The 21,346-nt window shown below is 40.1% G+C and overlaps 2 protein-coding genes across 3 annotated transcripts; both read left to right on the top strand.

Moving 5' to 3' along the window:
* The first annotated feature begins 245 nt into the window (after positions 1–245).
* Positions 246–17,355, top strand: LOC133448854 (limbin-like). 2 transcript variants are annotated; one of them, XM_061727775.1, is made up of 23 exons: positions 246–647; positions 3,020–3,071; positions 3,208–3,383; positions 3,476–3,532; positions 3,651–3,837; positions 3,945–4,045; positions 4,171–4,236; positions 4,319–4,453; positions 4,666–4,805; positions 4,910–5,234; positions 5,374–5,613; positions 5,805–5,980; positions 7,039–7,198; positions 7,331–7,507; positions 7,614–7,924; positions 8,247–8,421; positions 9,375–9,518; positions 9,741–9,968; positions 10,118–10,338; positions 10,423–10,510; positions 10,602–10,777; positions 14,985–15,086; positions 15,332–17,355. In XM_061727775.1, exons 1-23 carry the CDS (start codon positions 489–491, stop codon positions 15,711–15,713), a joined length of 3,978 nt encoding a protein of 1,325 aa, XP_061583759.1. In that variant the 5' UTR covers positions 246–488; the 3' UTR covers positions 15,714–17,355. The 2 variants fall into 2 exon arrangements, with proteins under 2 accessions (XP_061583759.1, XP_061583758.1); XM_061727774.1 differs by having other exon boundaries at positions 9,372–9,518.
* Positions 17,356–18,788: 1,433 nt separating this feature from the next.
* LOC133449493 (cytokine-like protein 1) lies at positions 18,789–21,061 on the top strand. Its single transcript, XM_061728647.1, has 4 exons — positions 18,789–19,086; positions 19,180–19,224; positions 19,910–20,056; positions 20,166–21,061. Exons 1-4 carry the CDS (start codon positions 18,940–18,942, stop codon positions 20,265–20,267), a joined length of 441 nt encoding a protein of 146 aa, XP_061584631.1. The 5' UTR covers positions 18,789–18,939; the 3' UTR covers positions 20,268–21,061.
* The last annotated feature ends 285 nt before the right edge of the window (positions 21,062–21,346 follow it).

Raw genomic sequence — 21,346 nt, 5'->3', positions numbered from 1 at the left:
TTAAAGCGCAATTAATGGTTATGCAGATAAAAAAGAATCAAGACCACTTTATTATAGAAGCACAACGTATATTCCTACAAAGTTAAAGTGAATTCATATAATAAAGCGACTTAAAACTTTTTCGTAAGTACTGTGATCCCAAGTAACCAGCCGACTCATCCGTATGTCTTTATTTTGAAAGGAATAACCGGAACCTACGTCGTTCAGTAATTTGAACATTCCTCCCTGAAAATGCCCAACTGGTCCCGATCTTCCAAGTTTGGAGACTTTTTCCAAACTTGTTCATCTATGGTGAATAAAACTCTTGCATACGTGTAGAAACCTTAAGACGACGTGCCTTGTTTGGCCGTATTTGCTCTTATTAAAGGACAATAGATAAGATAAGATAAGCTTGCGTGATGTTTCTGAGGAAAAGTGAAGTTTTATCGGATCTAACGGAGGCGCCGCGCAGAAACAATGCAGCCGAGTAGCTAGCGACCAAATCACGGATGTTTTGGAAACAATTAGTCGCGGAGAGGCTCGCAATATGGTCGTTTTTATGGAGTCTCCTGGTTTGGTGTTTGTCTCCGACCTCTGCGGTGTTTTGTTGCGGCTCCTGTCCGGGGACATCATGGTCCAGTCCGGCTCTGCACTCAGGGAGACAAGAGGTAGGTCTGAAGGCTGATTTATGGTTCCGCGTCACACCAACGCAGAGTTTACGGCGTAGGGTGCGCTTCGCCGCGTACCTACACCGTGCCCTACGGCGTAGGCTCTGCGTCGATTTAACGCAGAAGCATAATTCAGGCTTAACCACACATCTGAATCACCTTAGCAATCATCTATATTTATCGTCTTCATCTTTATTCAGGATTTGTAAACGTTTTATTACTGCTCAACACATTTAACGAATCCTTTAACCTGTTTTGTTGCACTTTTCTGATCAGTGATCGTTCGTTCGTTTGTTTTTTGTTTTATTTCGAACATATAAAAAACAAGAAAAAAGATAATAAAACAAATCCAGGTGGGCATTCCGCCACATAAAGAAAAAACAACAACATCAAACACATGTTTCAGTTACATGTTAGAAAAGGAGTGGGGGGAAGTATACATTTATTTAATCCCACCCCCTTTCCACAACTAAACATAAATTATATGTCTGTATTTACTTTTTATACTATACACTAATTTGCATAAATGTATATCATTTTTACAAAAATAACCTGTTTAATACCAGATGTAAGTTCTATTTTATTTATTTTTTTACTATTTTTTCTCTCGTACATTACTCATTTTTCTACATTTTATATTGCTCTTTTTTATTATTTCGCTATTTATTGGTTATTTCTATTTTAATTTTTTGTATAAACCGTTGAGCGTGTGTGTGTTTGGCTGCTGCACGATTGAATTTCTCCTCTGGGAGATCAATAAAGTCTTCTATTCTATTCTATTCTATCATAAATATAACTATGATATAAATATAATATAACTAAATAAGATATAAATAAATATTATACGTATATATCTAAGTATATAAACATACAAAGACAACATGAAGAAATAGCAGAACACACACAGCTGGTGATCTTTACACACAGTCTTCACTTTTATACCTCAAATAAACTATTTCTTTATATTTCTTCTTAAATTGTTTTGTTTGTACATTCTTTTAACTCCAAATTCAAACACAGTTTCCACTGTTTAATTCCACAAACTGATACACAAAAACGTATTTTTGTTGTACCCACAAATAAAGATTTGAAGTTTAGGTTACCCCTTAAATTATAACCCCCTTCCCTCCCAATGAATCATTTCTGAATGTTATCCGGTACAGTAGCAAATTATTTTTTGCTTTAAACATTACTTGTGCAGATTGAAATGCCACTAAATCCATGCGTTTTAGTACTTTAGACTGTCAGCCATATGCCTTAATGTTAAGACCAAAACACTGATCATCCTGTTTCTCCAAGCTTTTAAACATCAGTAGTAAGAGGGTTGTTTTATGACCCACATGTTGATTTTATGTACTTTTATTGTAGGAGCTTTTATCTGTATTGTCTTGTTTTTTTTATCGTATTTCTACTTTTATTATAGTGTTTTATTAGTGTTATTATTAATGTTCTTTTATTTTTTGTGAAGCACCTTGTGACATCCTGTTGTCTATGAAAGGTGCTATATAAATAAAATTTACTTACTTACATCCTGTTCAATGCAATGCTCTGCTGGGAAACCCTGCATCCTGACATTCACCTGAATGTTATTTTGGCATTTACCACCAAACACAGAAACCAGTTTACCTGTGGGTGAAGGTGATCAATAGAGTCGGAGGTTTTTACGTGGTTTCCAAATCCCCCAGATAGCAATTGGATGGAGGCTGGTGGCATCTGTATGGAGCAATCCACATAGACCCCAGCCCACAACCCACAGACCCAAATGATCTTTTCCTAACATCCTCGTACCAGACACTAGGGCGGAACATACATCCATTATCTGTACCCACGTCTTACTCCTCAGGGTCACAGTGGTCTGTCTGTCCCAGCTCTCTTCACATGAAAAGGGTTCAGATTTAGCTAAAAACGATTTATTTTTATGTGACAGGAAGTGATTTTCAGTGAAAGACAATTGAGCCATTACTGTGTCAGACCATGCACTTTATTGACAAATACTTTTGGATGAAGTGCTGTTGCTTACAAACAACATACTATCCTGTTAACCACAGAGGTCAATGTAGTAATGCTCTGAATCATTCTCAATATCTAATTCAGAATAGATACTGAATTTGAGTTTGATAGTTGCAGATCAAAGGAGAATTGGATGATTTTCCCAAAGCGATCAGCTCTGCCATGCATCTCTGTCCAGATCCTGACTAGTTGGATCTCTTTTGGGAGCACAAGGAGAACCTGCTCAATAGTTGTTGATCTTGACTTCAATTGAGCAGGTGTATGTAGCCTTGGTTTTTAAATATCACCAGGCTATTGTTTATTAAATATGTACACATCAGTATACTAAATATGTAATCAGGATTGTCTTGTTCCACTGACAGAACCAGTGTGCTGTGCATGCCTTGCAACATGACCCAGGGAACATGTCTACAGGTCAGAAAATTGCTTAGGACTGATATTTCCTGCATTTTCTCCCTATTCTGTATACACAATAAAAACATATTTTTGTACAAACAATAAATAATTTCCACATGTAATATTTAACACTGCTTTTTTTCCGAGTGTACAGGTGAAGTCAGTAGACCAATGTTGTTTTTTGGAGAGAATCCACTCTCCTCTTCAGCTTCAGCCGGACCATGGGGACAATCTTTCCTCTCGTCATTTACCTACATGTCAAACATATTGCACCAAAGAAACAGCAGAAGCACGCTCACCAGACAACGCCCCCGCCACCCTCTGCCTCAGGTGTGTCTGTGCTGTTGAATTACATTTGAAGAACATTTAATTTAAGATTCAACAACTATGATTCTTGAAGTAACTCATGAATGATTCTGCAGGTACACAATGTGGCCCCTCCACCTTCATTTGGGGTCAAATTTCAAAAGTGCGCGAAGGTACATCATAGTCATCTGTATAACTGTGACCTATTTTATCTTTATATATATTTACAAGCTATTTTCCAATTTCTATGAGCCAATTTCTACCTGTTTTTGTCACCCATGTTTGCCCCAGGTGAAGCTTGACACTGATCCCCCTCAGTTGTCATTCTTCCTGCTGATCCACAACATGGGCCCTGTGGGTGGCACCAACCTGTCTCAGGTGGCTATCCGGGACTCTATTTCTGGAATAATACCTCTAAAAACTGAAGGCAGGGTAGTGGAACGAGGCTACCAGACATTTGCTATCGACTCACTATTGGGTATGTTAATAAATCAGAATATTTTGAAAGAGAATTGTTAACCCAAGTCAGCTGAAACATCTCTATTCTGGGTTGTTGATATCATGTTTTTCTTTTTATTTGTTTAGCTGGATTCCAAGTTGTTGTTAATTATACTGCTCACGTAAGGAGTCACAAGAGTGAAATCCTTGATCTACCGGCTTTCCTCACATTTTCTAACGCCTCACAGGTATTTTTTTTCTGATTTGCTTAACTTAAACTAAAATTGGTGCCTTCTTATTAATTTCCATATGTTAATGTATCGATAGAAAGAGATTTCTTGCTTCCTAGAGTATTGTTTTCTGTACTCCACAGAATGACGTGAGTATGTTTGGGCCGTTGACGGCTAATCTAACTCTAAGGGTTAATTCCACTGACAGGGTAAGTCACAGGAAACAAATCTGCAAAATGCCTGTTTCTGTAGTATTCCTTATGACATTTCCGATACTGCCCTCTGTTGCAGATCTATCCAAACCATGGAGTCCACTTTGCTGGATTCGTTGCAGGGTTTTTTGTCACTTTGGTGCTGCTCTCGTTAGGGTTTCTTGCAATGAACCTGACGGGTCCCCGAACAAGACTGAGCCTTCTCCAGCAGAAGGTATCACTAATTAAAGCCTTCCACTTAATCCTGAGGATAATCTTATTATAAACAATCATTTTAAAAAATGCAAATGTGGAATGTATCTCTTTTTTGTTAACATAATAAATCTGTTGTTTTACAAAACCTTTTTTTTTTTTAATATTAATCTTGTATTAGAGTCAGTGTTTACTCTTATATACTTATCTTTTTTGTTTGTTTTTTTGGTGCAGAGAGACAGAGGTGACTCAGACCCTGAGTACGCAGACTGCAATATGAGCGAGACAGCGAAAGAAGAAGCCACATTTGAGGACAAGATGGTGGATGTGATGGTGTTGGAAGAACCTCAAAACATGTACCAGGCTTTGGAAAAGTGAGGGGTTCAAAACTGTTGATTCTTTAAAAAAAAAATCTACTTCTGAGGGAAAACGTGCAGAATTCCATGTCATCGTCCTTTCTGTCTTTTCACCCTTTAAGCCTTGAGATGTCTTCACTGCTGCATGCCACCAGTAACCTGGAAGCCACCCGGATTCAGATTTACAAAGACGTGATATCCTGCTTGCTCAGTAGCCTGCGCTCACGTGGCCAGGCCAGTGCCCAAGCGCAGCAGAGGTTGTTCAGCGTGCTTAACGGACAGCTGCTGGGCATGGAAGGGCGGCTGAAGGAGGAGCGAGGGGCTCGCATGGCTGCTCTGGCTGGCCAGTGTAACCTGGAGACCCGGGAAGAAATGGAGGCGGAGCATCGTAGGGAAGCTGCAGAGAAGGCCCAGGCTGAGCAACTCTGTCAACATGCAGACCAGCAGGTAGTAAGAGAAAAATATTAGCTTTTGACATTTGCATTTTTATAGAACAGAAAAACAAAGACAATTGCTTTGAAATCACAGACAACATCTAATGCCCTTTTTAAAATGTTTTTCATTTGTGAACATATAATGTGACCAGGAGCTTCTCCAGTGCAGCGTCCTCCTGGATAAGCTGCACAAGATGAGCCAGACGCGGCTTCAGCGATTGCTTTTGGTCCGACACGAAGAAGCCTCTGCGAAAGTCCAGAGACAGATCATTGAGTGGCGACGCGTGGAGCTTCATAAGATCTTCTCAGAGGAACTGGAGGAGGCCACGAGGACGGGAGAGTTAGAGAAGAGCACAACAAGGAGTCTTCAGCATCAGTATTTTGTCTATCAGGTAAAGGGTTGACGCTCCCCCTCAGAGTTGTGTCTTGTAGTTAGAGATGTTATCCAGTTTAACATTTAGGGGTCCCAGACTGGAGCCCTGAGCTTTGGACAACAGTTTTTTACATCTATTATCTGTAGAAATGTACATTTGTGCTTAAATATTCACTGATTTAACTCCTCTCTTCTTCTTCTTCTTGACAGGATCAGCTAGAGGAGGTGCTGGATGTAGTCTTTGCTAATCAGCGTTATGTGCTGGCGGAGCGCAATGCGCAGAGAAAGTTCCTGGTACACAGCCTCCACAGCCTCAACAGCCTGATTTCTGGCACCTTCTCCAGCACTTCCAGCAACTTGGACACCTGGTTCACTCACATCCGGAGGTGAGCAGTGTGCTTATTTGTGCATGTGAGCTTCTCAAGCAAAGAAAACCCCAAATCCTTGGACATCTAAAGGTGCATATCGTCTAAAGAACATCTAAAGGTCCATGTCTCCTAAAACCAGCCAACATTTCAGCATCATGTGGCTTTTTTTTCTCCAAAAATGTATAGATCTGTATGGAAAGGACAACCATCAAACTGAGTTCAAATCTTGTTTACAAACAAGCTATGGAGAGTAAATGTTAGCTGACTGAGACAGATATATCGGAAACAAATATACAGTAATCCCTCGCTGTTCGCGGGGGTTACGTTCCAAAAAGAACCCGTGATAGGTGAAATCCTTGAAGTAGTAACCTTTATATTTTTTACAATTATTATACAAGGCTTCAAATTTGCGGAGATCAGCACCACCGCACCGCGACCTGAGTAATTGGATTTGAACGGGAGAATCGGTATGGAACGTTTTGTCGACATTATGGGTTTTTTGAGAAAATTTGCAAACTTAAATTTGGCTAGCTGTTTTACATACACGTACATGTGCAGTACATATTAAACCGTAACGTTATTGACACACAGGAAGTGAAGAAGCGGGGAGACTGTTTAGCCAATCAGAATGCAGAACACAATGCACAGTGCAAATCTGTGAAGCAGCGAGACCGTGAGAGGTGAACCGGGTTACAGTGAGGGATTACTGAATACTAAAATATACTAAATTATCTTGCAAACTCCACCTCAAAGGTTCTGGGCAGTGTACTAAAAAATATTTTGTACCAGGGTTATTTTGCGGCATAAAATATGTCCCATTGAACTCTGACCACCCTGTCGTACCTCTGATGGAGAACGAAGGGGTTGGAGGAATAGCCAGAGTGCCTTAGAAATGCCCCTGCAGTCAAAATGCAGCTTTAATTAAAATAAGAAGAACGAGAGGAATGATTACAATAAATAGCATTATTTTTAAGAAAAGGTGTACTTTACACATAAGGATTTAAAATAATTGTTATTCCTTCTTGACCATAAACGCAAGTACAGTTAATGTGGCACTGTGTTGTTTCATCCACCAGAGGGAGCATCGTACCTGCAGAGCAGATAGACCAGCTGCAGGAAAAGGCACAGAAAGAACTTATGATGGTGAGGCAACGTCTGGATGAGACTCTGAACCAAGAGAGGAGGGCTATGCGCTGTGGACTGATTAGGAAGAGGAGGGAGCTCATTTCTGACATGGTGAGAGGGTGATGCATATTCAGCCATGAAATACATTAAATGTGGACTCATATTTAAAACGCTGGTGTGGCAATGCAGTATATTCCTAATTTCAAACAATATATTAAGTAATCCAAAACACACCTTCTTCAGGTAAGGGCCCACAAACAGAGACAGAGGGATTTGTCAAGTATGTCCAGAGGCCTGGAGGAACAGGCGGATGTAGTGCAGCACCTGCACTGCTGGCAGAGTTTACTTACAGCTCAGAGCTTGGAGCTAGCAGAGCTCATCAACAGCCTGGATGAAGAGGCTGCTGCAGACATCCGCAAGGTGCACCTCCGACCGTACACATCACAATGTAATCACAGTGGAAGATGGATTAAAACATGTAACCTTGGCTGTTTTTGATATATCTGCTTATCCTTTGTTCCTTTAGGTGACAATGCGAGTGATACAAGGTGCCATAACTGATGTCAAAGCCATACAGCCTTCTGCCATTCAGGCTGCGCTAACACTCGTGCCTCCAGGGACAAAACACCTCTTGCTGCAGGTGGAACCAGATGCGGGACCAGGTCAGGGCACCACTCAAGGGGCTGGTGCTCTTCTGCAGGGCCAGGAGAAGCTCCATCAGGAAGGCAAGGCAGCCTTACGTACCCTCAGCTGCACCAGGGAAGCTTTGCAGGAAGGGATGGAGAAAGAGCTGCAGGAGCAGAAAGCGCTCAGGGCTCACTTCAGAGTTTTCTTCAGGTCAGTAATGCAATAATGTGAGTCTGCATATGTCAGTGGGTTCAAATACAGGGAAATATGTGATGTCATATTAACTGTCAATTTTGAATAAGTGGAAAATATAGACATTTTAGTTTTTTTAAATAAGTGCCTTCAAATAATACTAGACTACATCTTACAAGCTTTGTAAAGGTATTGACTATTTATCAACGTCAATCATAGGACTAATGTTATTCATCATTTTTCTGGTTAAAGGTTAAGCTGCTTCCATAAATGCATAAAGTGTCATCCTGAAATCCAAATTTGTTTATGAGCAACTCTTGGTTTTCCTTCTCTGCCTTAGGTGTTTGTGTTTGTCCCAGCTGGCCCAGTCAGAAGATGACAGGCTGAGGATGAAGCTGGACTTTCAGAAGTGTCTGTCTGTGATAGACCGCTGTCTGGTCCTGCCTCACGCCACCTCCAGAACTAAACTTCATGTTGCCCTCACGGCTTGGAGAGAAGAAAGCGAAGAGCACATGGTGAACACATAATCACACATTAGACAAATCAGAGTTGGCTCTTACAATTATTTTTTTAGTGCCTGCTATAATTAGAAAGGATTTTATCTTCTCTTTTTCAATTCAACTTTGGTTTCTTCACTTTTAAGATTAAATGAACATGGTATAGGGTTCTTGTCACAATGTTAATGTGTCACTTCACTTCCCCCTCAGGTGACCTTGCAACTTAACTCCTTCCAATTTGTTTGTGAGAGAAAGAGAGACAAAGATGGAGAAGTTGAAAAAATAAAAGACAAAATAAAGACTCCTGGGTTACTTTCTGAATATGAAAATGTGGCAAATGAAAACGTGTGCAATATCTGAAGCCGTAGGCGTAGTATCTAACACTGACTGCAAAAGTCCTTGAGTACAGGGGAGGAAGCACAAGTTACTGTAACTACTAGAATCACGGCAGATATACACTAGTGGCAACGAGAAGGGGTTCCCATTGTCATGATTTCATACTATTTATATGTTTTTGTTTGTTATGATTATTAGAGTGTTTACAAAAACCAGTTGGCAACATTTTCTTTTTGTCATTTGAATCACTCATAATACTTTTCCTTTAAAAAACATGACCATGTCTGCCGTTCACTCGCTGTTTTATTAGGTATAGCAGATGTACCTAAAGTGGCTGGTGAGTGTGTTTATCTCCTCATGTTGACTTTGATAATGCAATACATATGTATAAATAATATAAATATAATGTCAATGTTTTATTAATCTATTTTAATAGAACAGTGTTTTTTTTTTTTAATGTGTTAAATACACAAGAACCTGTGCAGTCATACAGCCTTTATACACGGCTGCTTGAGTCTGCGCTCAGTTATTCAGACATAATGAAGGGATCCAGCATGGTTTCATTTCTTATGACATTGTGACACTACTCAAAGAGTTTTTCCAACAGTTTTTGTGGTTATTGTGGTTTCTAGCAGACAAGTACGCAGTCTAAGGGAAAAGCCACCGAGGTCAGAAAGAAGAAAGCTGCATCTGATGTGCTGCTTTTCCAGAGGAAACTCGAGGAGAGGATTCAGCTGTTCGAGAAGGAGATGGAGATGGAGAATGGTGTGATGATTAAGGTTGGCTTGTTGATCTATTTCCATTGATTTGAATGATTAATGTAGCATTTCATGTCTTGTTTTTACAGTACAGCCTATTTTCAACCCATCCGTTCAGCCCTATATAAACTGTAGTAGTATTTTAAGTATTTATTTGTTTCTCTGTATTTATATTTGATTTTCAAAATCATACATGACTTTTATAGGCTTTTAAAAAACAGTTATCCTCTCTAATCATGGCAGGTGTTGGAGGAAATGCAGAGGGAGAGAGAAGATTTCCTGAACTTGCAGGCAGACAGCATGGCGATGGAGATGGCCACAATCCACTACCAGAAGGCTGAGAGGCGGACTAAAGTTCTGGAGACGGCCAGAGCTGTGCTCACCCTGCAGAACCTGCTCATCCAACAGCTCGGAGAGAGAAAAAACCTAGGGAAACAAGACATGGCTCAGAGTATAAAGAGCCACTGCTCGGTGGGTCCTCCATTTCTTGACTGCAGGTTAATTCCTGACTTGTAGCATTCTAAATTCAAAATGTTCGTGTTTCTCCTACAACATATCAAATGTATTGATGAAGTCCATTGTTGACTTTTATTAGAAGGTTAGTATGACTTTTGCTGCAGGGCCTGGAAGAAGCAGAGCAACAGCTTCAGAAGGAGATGGATGGCCTGCACATGCCTCAGTCTGGAGTAGTGTTGAGTAAAATCCACCAAGAAGTCTCTGAAGGAGAGGAGCCCAGCGAGGAAGATGATGTGTTTCATTTGCAGTCAGAATACAGGATGATGTTCATCCTCCAGCAAGCACTTCAGAAGTGTGAGCAGGTTATCGCACTGACGATTGACAGGTGAGCCTGTGCTGTTTAAGAAATTATAAAGGCTTTTGAGATTGTCAGGATGTTGAATTAAAGTGGAAACTGTGGTGTTTTCAGGTTTCAAAAATGTACTGACAATGATCAATCTATGGAAGATCAGAAAGAGGAAATGGACCTCAAGAGACTTTACGCAAACTGCGACCAGGTTTGTCTTTCTCTCTTTAGAAAAAATGTTGTTTGTTATATTACTATATAGTACAAGTAATATACCTATACTATGCTGCTCTGCACCTCAGGATCTGGAGTTTGCCTCTCAGCTGGTGAAACAGAGCCAGGTGTCTGCTGAGGTCGTCCTAGAAGCCCTACGTCTCCTCCTTCCCGCCCTCCCAGAAAGTGAATTGCTTTCAATCACTGACGCCCTCTGCCCCAAACACCATCCTGTTTCAACTTCTGCAGAGCAGGAGATCTCTGGGTAAGTACAAGGTCTGAAGTATTTTTACTGCAAACATTGATGAGGTCTCACATAAATTTTGATTTTATATGACTTCCATATGATGTTTAGACACATAATGAGGATAATTATGACATATATGACTAGGATCTTTTTATTTATTTCACTTCCTTTTAAATGTTTCTGCAGCAAAAAGCAAATACCGCCCACATCTAAAACTCAGACTTTTTTTCTTGAAATATTCCTGGAAGCAGTTTGGCCTGGAGGTATGGTCTTTCTGTATTTTAGTTCTTGAATAAATCTTCATCTTTGTTCTTTTCATGTTTTTTTTGCTTTAAAATGTAGATTTTATTCAAGACTTTTTCTCCATTTTATTACAATGTGTGCTTTTTATGTAACACTGGAAACTAATAACAAAATCACCACAAAAGGCATTTAGGATTATCTAGAAAGTTAGCTGATCTTATAATATATAGTAGTAAAGAAATCTGTTCACATGTTTTTTTGTAAAATTTGCAAGTTCTCAAGAATGTGATCTGAAATGTGCTAAGAAGTATACGTATCAAGGGCCCGATTTACTAAGATCCTAAAGAAAGAGTACTAAATTGCGTGTGCACTGAAAAAGTTTGCGCGTGCTGTTTGCGTGTGGTTTGCGGGTGATCAACTAAGATTGCGTGCGCAATTGATAACAGGTGCAAACAGCAGTATTTAAATGAGGTGTTGCGTGTCTTAAGGTTTGCGAGCGCAAACTCTGCGCCATGGAGAGTCTGGATGGAAAGCACAGTCACAAGTCACAAGCGCAAAATGAAATTTGACGAGTTGGAGTTAGAGATATTAGTGGAAGAGGCAAATAAACACATTCATGAACTACAGCAAATAAATTTAAACATTACCAAAAGAAACGCAATATCGGAGAAAACCTGCGATAGAATAAATGCAGTTGGTAAGACAAAAAACGGAAAAACGTCTGGTTTTTCATATTTCAATTTTAGGCACAGATCAAATATACGAAATAGAAAAACGGGCCACAGGACTGAATTTGATTTTAATATTTAATTGGTCGGGTTTGCGTGACCCGGCGGTGCTCGGCATGATCTGAGGAGAAAAAGTCAATCAGACACAGAGCTGGAGAGCGCTTTGATTCAATCTATTTATGAGTTAAGTTTTTATTCAGATGTCCACAGTATATTGCAAATATTATATATTATATAGCAAACACTGACAGTAAATGTGTGACAGACGGGACCATCATATGGCCGTCGATTTAACGCAGAAGCATAATTCAGGCGAAGCTGCAGTCTCTGCGCTGATCCTGACACAGCGGGTCGGAGCGGATTTGGTCATGATGTTTAACCTGTGTTTTGTGATTAATAAGCACGGGTTTTAATTAAATGTAATTTACAAAGCATGATTTCACGTTCAATAAGATAAGTAATCAATAAAATACAAAGTTTTGGCACAAAGGCTTGGCCTGCTTGTGGGCGAGTGGAGGGGGGCACAATAAGAGAAGGTGGCAAGATATAAGGCGGAGAACTAAAGAAAAAGTGGCCTTTAATAAAACTTGTGCAACCATTTTTAAAATAGCATGCAGCAGAATAAAGACTCTCTCTCTGCGTATTCTTTGATTTTGGCGATGTCGCCTCCTTGCCACAATAACGGCAGCAGCAGATTAGCACCTTCCTTTCGAACGTATTAAATACAGACGCAATCACAATACGCGCAATAACTTTCAGGCTTGGTAAATCTCATTGCGTGTGGTAAATGGACCAATTTGCATCTTCCCCTCCCAGTATTTAGGATTTCTGCCGGGTACGCCCCATATTGATTATTCATCAGGGCAAAAGTACTAAATGGATTGCGTGTGCAATTTTGCGCATTTCAGAGACGCAGTCGTCTTTGCACGCTGTTAGTAGATCAGCTGGCACATTGGTTTGCAGGTGCTGTCAAGTTTGCACAGGTTTTTACGCACGCAAACCTTTAGTAAATCGGGCCCCAAGTGCACTGTTTCACCTGGATCCATCCATTCAGTGATGACTGATTGTTGTGGGTGTGGCTTCTGCAACTCATTTAGATTTCCAGGGATTTCACTGATTGATGAGCAGTGTTTGCCTCACTGGCACCTGGCATCATGTAAAACTCAGATTCTTGTATATCAGCAAGAACATGTTTGCAATAGTGTTCAGACGTACCAGGCAGTCTATCAGAGACGACATCAAAATATTATTATGTGCAGCGTTCTTTATTTCTGCAAATGCTTCATTATACATCACCAAAACAATACAAGCAAAACCAGATGATTTATGTGTTACATTTTTCTCTGAACCATTTTAAAGATGTTTTTTATTTTTGTAAATCTGTTAAAGCTAATAAATGTTAATAGATTTTAAAACACTCAAAATCTACCTGGATTCAAAACATAAAACCTTGCAGCAACACAACTGCAGGTTTCACAGTTTTACTCCTGATCATCAAAAGTTTATATTAAGATATATTTTATTTCATGTCTGTGCTGCTAGTGTTGCTGAAGGAGGACTTTACATGACTCTGGGTTCACGCTGATCTACGTGCCAAACTCCCAGCCTCAGTCCTACATTTACCACTCCATTAACTCTGCTAATGACCCCACACATTTGTTTCATATTTAGAAAGTTCTGGACACAGTTGTAATTTTACCCTGTTTTGGGAAATTGCATTTCACCGTATGTTTTGCCTTCTTGTTTGTGTTATTTTGTTGTGTCCCTCTTGGAAAGACTTCCTGTGCACTTTCTCCCACTGTTTAAATCAAAACAGCATTTGCACAGCAGCTTGTTGAAACTCGGCCATCTCCGGGGCATTATCTTCACTTTAAATAATAAATAATGCGTCTCCCGAAAGGGCCTTCTTTTTTTTCCCAAGCCAAGATGGTGTGATAAATGTTTTTACTCATCGTTTAATTTCCCTCTCTTCCTGATACGCTGAAGAGCTCTCTTCCGTCTCCTACTGAGTTTGGATTGCTTACTCCATGAGGTGGCTCAGGAATCAAGCTGTCTGGCTGGAGGACCAGGGAACGAAAATGATCTGGCTGGAACAATATGCAGCACATCTTTTATTTATTCATGTATTTGTCCGTTTGTGCTCTTTTCTTTTTGTTTACTGTGTGCAGACTAGGAAATGTAAACCACTCTCCAGAGCAGTTTTAACTTTATCTATGATTCATGAATTGATACGCAGGGTTTACTATTAGGGGAAAGCGGTCTGATCAGTTGGGCACCTGCCGTCATCAGAGATCCGTCGTACATTAATTGATAGGTGGTCACTAAGTGGCCAATCAGAACAAAGAGAGTCTGGGACAATAGTGATGATGCTGCACACTCAAATTATGTTCTGAAAATACTTTTGTTTCAAAAGCAGAATAGGAATGTTATGTTTTATTAACAAACTATAACAAATGAAAGTTGATTGATAAGATCAGTAAACCAACGGCTAATGCCTACAAGTGTGTCTGAAGGAAGAAGAGCAGACTTAACAGAAAATGGCATTAAGTAATATGAAAAGGTATGTGCAACCTTTCAACTATGATTTATTTTTTTTATTTTTTTACATATCTGGAAATGATTTCAAAAAGATCAATGCGAGTTTCCCGGAAATTAAACCAAAATTCCTCCACAATGATGTCAGAGGCCAACATCATGCAGAAGATGATTACCTCAAGTCATTGCTGCTAAAGCTGGTCCTACGAATTACTCAATCTTCTTGTGTATTTTATTTTTCACACCTCTGAATAGTGAGGTCAGTCATGTTGTGTATGCCTGTATTAAGAATCTCACGCTCCAGTTTGAATTTGTTCAAAATGACCCATATTCACAACCAGAACTGCTTCCAGCGCTCGTGTTTCCCTTCCTCCCTCTAAATGTGATCACGCATCAGTGTGCTTGCAGCAGCTGTTTGTGTTTGCGCCGTATGTTGCTAAATAAACGCCAGCTTCTGCCAAAGTGCCGCCAAGTGACTCCTTACACGGTTCAGACCATTTTTTTGTTGGCAAATTTGTTTTAACTTGCAAAGAATTTGCTGTGACGCTCTGTTGCAGTTTCAGTAAACAGAAACAAGTACAAAGAAAGGAGACAAGTATGAATAAAGAGATTTAATATTTATCCTCCCTAACTGTAATGAATGTCTTTACAAGAGCTTGGTATGCCTGAATATTTTTGGATCACGAAGCTTCATAATATGTTGATGACTTTTTGAACAGGTGTGCTGGAGAGCTGAGCAGAGTTATTCCTGCCAAACTGCGGGAAGATGTGGTGCGGAAAAATATGCAAAATATGCCAGGATTCGCTATGGAAAGAGAAAAGTGAGTTCAGCTTGTTCCTCTGTTTTTCTACTAGCTGCCATATAAAGACCCGATGTTTCGGTACCACCTAGACTAATTTTGAGATCAGGGGTAACCAAAATAATTTACAAATCCTAAACTGAAGTGAAATGTGCCTTTGGTCAGATGAGTTTTGTGGCTTGGCTGCAGTCACTGCATGCATGAGGTAAGCACTAAAACACTCCGATCCCGCTAACAACAGCTCCTTTGTCCTCCAAATTTCTCAGACTCCAGGAGAGGAGGCAAAGTCTGATGGAAAAAGTGTTCCCCAGGTCCAGTCTCCTGCTTCCAAAAGATGTCGTGCCGATGCTAGCTGAGGAGAAAGGAAAAGGGGACAATTTAAACAAAGTACCACAACCTTCTCATAAATCTGCCGTCCCTGGTAAACGGCAGCAGAGCGACAAGGTGCACACGGAGAAAGAAGGAGCGCACAGCGCAGCAGAGGGATACGTGACTGCGGCGTCTGCCAGCTCGGCCACGGGAGAACGCTTGTTTGTGTTTCGAGATCCAACTGAAACGTGTGACAGAGTAGATATCCCTAAAAGAAAAAGGAAGAGGAATTTCCTCAATTTGAAGAAAGGATCAGTAGCACCAACAATCTTACCATGAGATGTATACACAAGGTCTTTTGTATTTTTTTGTTTTAATGTTTGTTTATGGTATAATATATGTTCAAAATAAAATTGAAAATAGTTTTACAGTGTAGGACAACAGCATTCTCTGTACTTTTCCATGTGTATGAGACATCTGGCTTTGTTTTTTTGTTTTTTATGGTGTGCAGTGGCTCTGCAGGAGAACCACAATATCGTATTGCATCGTACAATGACAGTAAAGGCTTTTCTATTGTATCCTTTCAAGTAAAAGCAGCTGACCTAAACTGCTGCCAGTTATTTCTTCTAATTTCTTAACAAACACATCATAGATACAGTTACATCTGGAAATATTTGGACATTGATCCAACTTTTTTTAATTGACCTGTTTATCAAAATGTATTAGAGCTACAGTTTTACAGTGGAAATGGGCTTAAAGTCCCACATTTGATTTCAATTTGAAGGTATTCACGTCCATATTTGAGGGTAGTTTGAGAAACTGCAGTTTAATATCAAGTAACTCCTTCATGAACACATAAATACTCAGAAATGCTGGTTATTTCTTTGTTTTTTCCTCGTTTTTTAGGCAAGCAAAAGGCCTGGAGCCAATTCCAAAAGTGAAATTTGCCAAAAAAACAAACCAAACAGAGGAACATGAGCATGAGTGGTAGCTAGAAGGGCACAGATGACTATCAGAGTATAGGAATGCATGTCAGCAGCCAAATGCTGTGGTGCTGACCGAACATTGCTTCACGGTGTCAATGGACAAAGACAGAGATAATGCAAAAGCAACACAAGGCATTCAGTTGTAAAATGTATTATTATTATTTTGAGTCAGTAATTTGAAATGAAATGAAAGTTAAAGGACCTACAAACAACAAAACACAGCTTTAGGGATTTCAATGCATAGTTTATGCTCCTTTAAAAATGTAATTTGAACGATTTGAAAAGAAGAATCTGAAAATGAATTCCTGGAACCTTCCATGTATTTGATTTTGAATGCCCTCATATTAACCCTGAGTCTTTAGGAGAAACATCTAAGTTAAGCTGTAACGTTTACTAACCAAATACACCTTTTTATGCACCTGTATTTTTAGATCCAAAAGTCTGATCATCACGTTTGCCAGTTTGGTGGATCATTCACGTCTATGTTAACAATGTCAAACAGGAATGACGTCAGCAATGATCTTCCCATCAATATGGGAGAGGTCGTGAGGACATTTCCCCCCAAACGGGGCTTTATGAGTCCATCATTGCTCTTTAAAGTAAGAAAGCTTATGTGAAAAACATCTGGTTGTCAGTCTTTCTAACGAGTTGATGACATCCACTAAAGTTCACCCCAATGTGATGTCACACTGAACTTCCCATTAAAAAGACCTGCAGCTACATTTCAGCCTCTGCAGACCCTAATTATTTAGAAAAATTAAGTCTTTTATGAAGCATTTTCTATAATATAACATTGATAAATTTAATCTAAGCAGGCCACAATCCTTGAGACGCCTGTCAGTAATGAGAGCACTCTGAGAAAAACGAGGCGTAGCAGCTGTCCAGTACCGTGGATGAGGGATGGTGATCAGCACCTGTCAAGTTGTAGTCGGCCACACATGTCAAGCCATATGTACACCTGCTAAAGTTCACGAGATTTACAAAATAGAAATAAAAACATTTAAGTCTCTGCAGGAATAATAATAGTATTGTCTTTCTTGTTCAGCTGTTGAAAAGTCGGTAATGGTCCTCTGTAACTTGGCTGCTCTGGTCGTGGTGTTGGAAAACCTTTCTTAGAACCACATGTTAGCTGGCACGTGCAACACTTTAGGCTTCTGGGGCCTGATGTTTATAAGATGTCTCTCCCTGGACTCACCTTTCATCTGTGGCTTGTGTGGTGCTTGTGTGAGCTGATGCCCGATTGTTTTTCTACAACTGAGACCACCAAATGAAAAAGGAGCTCCTTCTCTCCACCTCACCGATGGATGTCTCCACACACATTCAGTACACCTGGGCTTTTTCACTTTTCATTTGATTGTGTTTTACACACAAATGATTGAGTTTCACAGATGGCCAAAGATGGGTGACTGAGATGTACACTGAAAAAAATAAATCTAAGCGCATGTAAATATAACATATTTAAATCTGTGATATTAACAATTAAAAATTAAGTTTGTTGCTTTACATGAATACATCTAGTTTTGAACTTATTCTGCATTTGTTCAAAAAACAAGACATTGTGCATTTTATCTTTAACTAGCAGTATTTATGTAATCCCAGGCAATCTTTTCATTTACACACAAACAACATATTTATTTTCCTTTAACAATTTTAATCTATTGGGCAGATTGACCAACGTTTAGATGAAACATGCTTTATTTGTTTAAGTAGAACACCACAGTAAAAAATATCTTGCTCGATCTGCTTTTAAAAAATTAAGGCGACTTTTTCGCATGAGATTTTTAAGTAGATCAAGACTAGTCTTTGTATAAACTACTTAATTTTTAGTATGTAAAAAATTCATTTGCAAGTAAAGTCAACTTAATTCTTTTGCCTTTCTTTTTTTTCCTTTTTTTCTCTTTCTTTCTTTTTTTTCCTTTTTTCTTTTTTCCTTTTTTAAAATTTCTTTTCCTTTTTTATCTTTTTTCTTCTTTTTTTTCTTTTTAAAGTCAACTTAATTTTGATAAAGTTGACTGTACTTGCAAACTGTATTATTGACATACATAAAATTAAGTAGTTTATACAAATACTAGTCTTTCTTGATCTACATAATAATCTCATGCAAAAAGTTGACTTATTTTTTTTTTAAGTAGATCAAGCCCAATATTTGTATCAGTGTATAAAAGAGTTCCCTTAAGATCTCTTTGCCTTTCTTTTCACTTTTCATTTTTAGTGTAATCTATTGCAAAGCAATTTTTGTGTTTCTTTTCAAGAATGCTGGAAAAATGTGGGTCTGCTTTTATTTGGCAAAAATCCACCATGGCTCATATTTGAAGCTCCCTTTGTTTCCCGTCAGCAGACCCCACATGTTTTCCTGAGCAGCGTTTCCACGTCATCCATCCTCCGTCCCCACCTCCTCCTGCCTCTCCATCTGTAAAACTGCAGCCAGTCTCCTCCACACCTCCTACCAGCCTGCAGCAGCAGCAGCTGGGCTTTAGTGCGGGCTGTAGTGCGGGCTTTAGTGCGGGCTGTAGTGCGGGCTTTAGTGCGGGCTGTAGCGGGGACTGTTGCAGGGACCAGTGCAGCAGCGTGTGTCCACCATGAGGCTGGGACTCCCGGCTCTGCTGTGCCTCCTCTCGGCGCTGCTGCGCTGCGAGGGCGCGCCCCCGACCTGCTACTCCAGGGCGCTCACCCTCAGCAAAGAGACCATGGCTCTGCTGGACAAAATCCACACTTTCCGCCTCACTGTAAGCACTTTAAGCGTATTTTTTTGTTGCCATGTACTTTGTTAACCCGGAGCCTGTGATGATGTCTAATGAAAAAAGTTTGTTGGGTTGCAGAAAACCTGCGCCGAAGTTCTTCCGACGATCTTCCTTGATGTGCATGTAAGTTTGAAACATTAGATGTGGGAGGGGGAGATGGAGCTACTGCATGGTGATTATAGAGTGGGACAGTATCTGGAAAGAAGTGCCTTTTTAATTTTGAATACAATGTTAAGCAAATGGTGAACTTTGTCTCACATTAAAGGAGCATGAGGCAGGATTTATGAAAAAAAATTCATATACGTTTTAAGTTTTCTAGTAATAATGTCAGATGAAGCGTTCCAAACCAAAAAGAATGAGCCCTCTAGCGTATCTCTCCGTTGCCTTGAACAGGCTGTGTGCTGCAAAATGTGCTGCAATTCTGGGCCCGAATTTCCCGCGCTGGGCTGCGGATGTGACGTCACATGACGCTGCATGCACGTTCTCCCCGTTCTCCCGTGCCGGCTTCACTGTTGGCTGCAGTTCCCCCGACGGCCGTCGTGGTGAAGGGTGGCGCTAGAGAGTCTCATTTCTTAAAAGGAGCCTCGTGCTCCTTTAAAAAAAAAATAAAAAATAGGGACAGCTCACAAAAACACTGACTAAAGCCTGATTTATGGTACTGCGTTAAATCGACGCAGAGCCCTCGCCGTAGGGTACGCGGCGACGCGCACCTTACGGCGTAGTGTGTCTGCGTAGTGTAACGCGGAACCATAAATCAGCCTTTAGTCCAAGCTGGTGGTCATTTTTAAAGTCTTTGTTGTCTCTTAAGAACTCCTGCATCACCACCAAGCTCCGTGACCTTCTCTATGTGGTGTTAAACCATCCCAGCCAGTACTGCAGAGAGAGACCCAGAATGGTGCTGCTGAAACGCAAAATCCAGAACCTGTACAGCATCATCACCAGGATTTGTTACCGGGTAAGAGCCTCCCTCGGCCTCCCTTCAGGAGGGTTGTTGTGACCACAAGGTTCATGTGGTCAAGCCGGACCAGCTTGACCACATGCGTGCTTTTCTTGTATGTTGGCAGGACTTGGTGTTTTTCACAGATGACTGCCCGGCCATTGATACCGGACACAGCAGCCCCCACTACGCAGAAGACAGACTACAGATACTGCAGGAGGAGAGATGAACGATGCCCAAGGCGGACGACGGACATAAACCGAGCTCCTGCTTCCATAGAAACCTAAAGCAGCAACATGCAGACCAGTAAAGCAAGTACTAGTTCTCATCGCAGCTTGTGTTGTGTCAGATGCAGCATAAGTACATAATGCATCTGTTCCATGTCCAGTTGGCTGTGAGCGAGATTCACACTCATGTTAGTGGACATGGGTGGCCACATTCCAGCAACCAGTGTACAACTTTCCACAGGAAATTTGCTGAATACCAACCATGCCGGTGAAAACCTTGAAATAATAAACTAATAAGAGATGCTTTTGAGTGACGCTTAACTGCTGCTTACTTACCAGGGTTGATCAAAGGTTTCGGCACCATTAGGAGAAACATGCTGTACTGCACCAGCCTTCATGTCTTAGAGCAGCAGTGTGTCATGGTAAACATCTGCAGGGTTGAACATGTTCCATAAGGGATGGTTGTCTCAGTTTTACAGTGTGTTCATGAATGTTCCTGTGTAGAGTTTTATACCCAAACAGTTATGATTTCAGTGTTATTTGTACTGAACCTGAATGAAATTCCTGCTTTTATGTGACTACGGTAATATAAAACTCTTGTCTTCTTTTATGTGCTCTCTCTAAATGGTAGGTTTTACATGTAATAAAGCTTTCATTTTTGTATTAGTTGTTTTAGTTCTTACATCTTTCATGATACTTTTGTCATCCATCTTGCATAGTTTTCGCTCGCATGTGACAATTTCTGATTGATCGAATACGTTTAGACACATTTTAATGCTTTTTTATTCATTAAAATAAATGTGTATATTGAGTAAACTCTGAAAATGTCACAGTAAAAGCATTTTTCAAACAAAATTAAAGATGAGACTGATTTACCTCATATGAAATGTGTTGGTTTTTGTTTGTTTTTTGTCTTTTGATTGAGCATCATTATTCTTTCTGTCCAGTTGCCATTACTTTTGGACTCATTGTAATGATTTTGAAGATGTATCTTCGTTCAGGTCACGGCCTTTGCTGCCCCCTGTTTTCCAGACTGGGTTAATGTCAGAAAGTAATCGGCTCTGTTTACTGGAAACTGACA

The sequence above is a fragment of the Cololabis saira genome, chromosome 8 (genome assembly GCF_033807715.1).
Source record: "Cololabis saira isolate AMF1-May2022 chromosome 8, fColSai1.1, whole genome shotgun sequence".
Taxonomy (NCBI): Eukaryota; Metazoa; Chordata; class Actinopteri; order Beloniformes; family Belonidae; genus Cololabis; species Cololabis saira.
This window is presented reverse-complemented; position numbering and strand designations above follow the sequence as displayed.

Bases quoted from the DNA above. Each gene is read 5' to 3' on its own strand.
- LOC133448854 (XM_061727774.1), top strand. From the start codon at position 489: ATGTTTTGGAAACAATTAGTCGCGGAGAGGCTCGCAATATGGTCGTTT. The intron at 3,072-3,207 runs GTCAGAAAATTG...CCGAGTGTACAG, and splicing joins CCCAGGGAACATGTCTACAG to GTGAAGTCAGTAGACCAATG. The intron at 10,511-10,601 runs GTTTGTCTTTCT...TCTGCACCTCAG, and splicing joins TTTACGCAAACTGCGACCAG to GATCTGGAGTTTGCCTCTCA.
- LOC133449493 (XM_061728647.1), top strand. From the start codon at position 18,940: ATGAGGCTGGGACTCCCGGCTCTGCTGTGCCTCCTCTCGGCGCTGCTG. The intron at 19,087-19,179 runs GTAAGCACTTTA...GTTGGGTTGCAG, and splicing joins TCCACACTTTCCGCCTCACT to AAAACCTGCGCCGAAGTTCT. The intron at 20,057-20,165 runs GTAAGAGCCTCC...GTATGTTGGCAG, and splicing joins TCACCAGGATTTGTTACCGG to GACTTGGTGTTTTTCACAGA.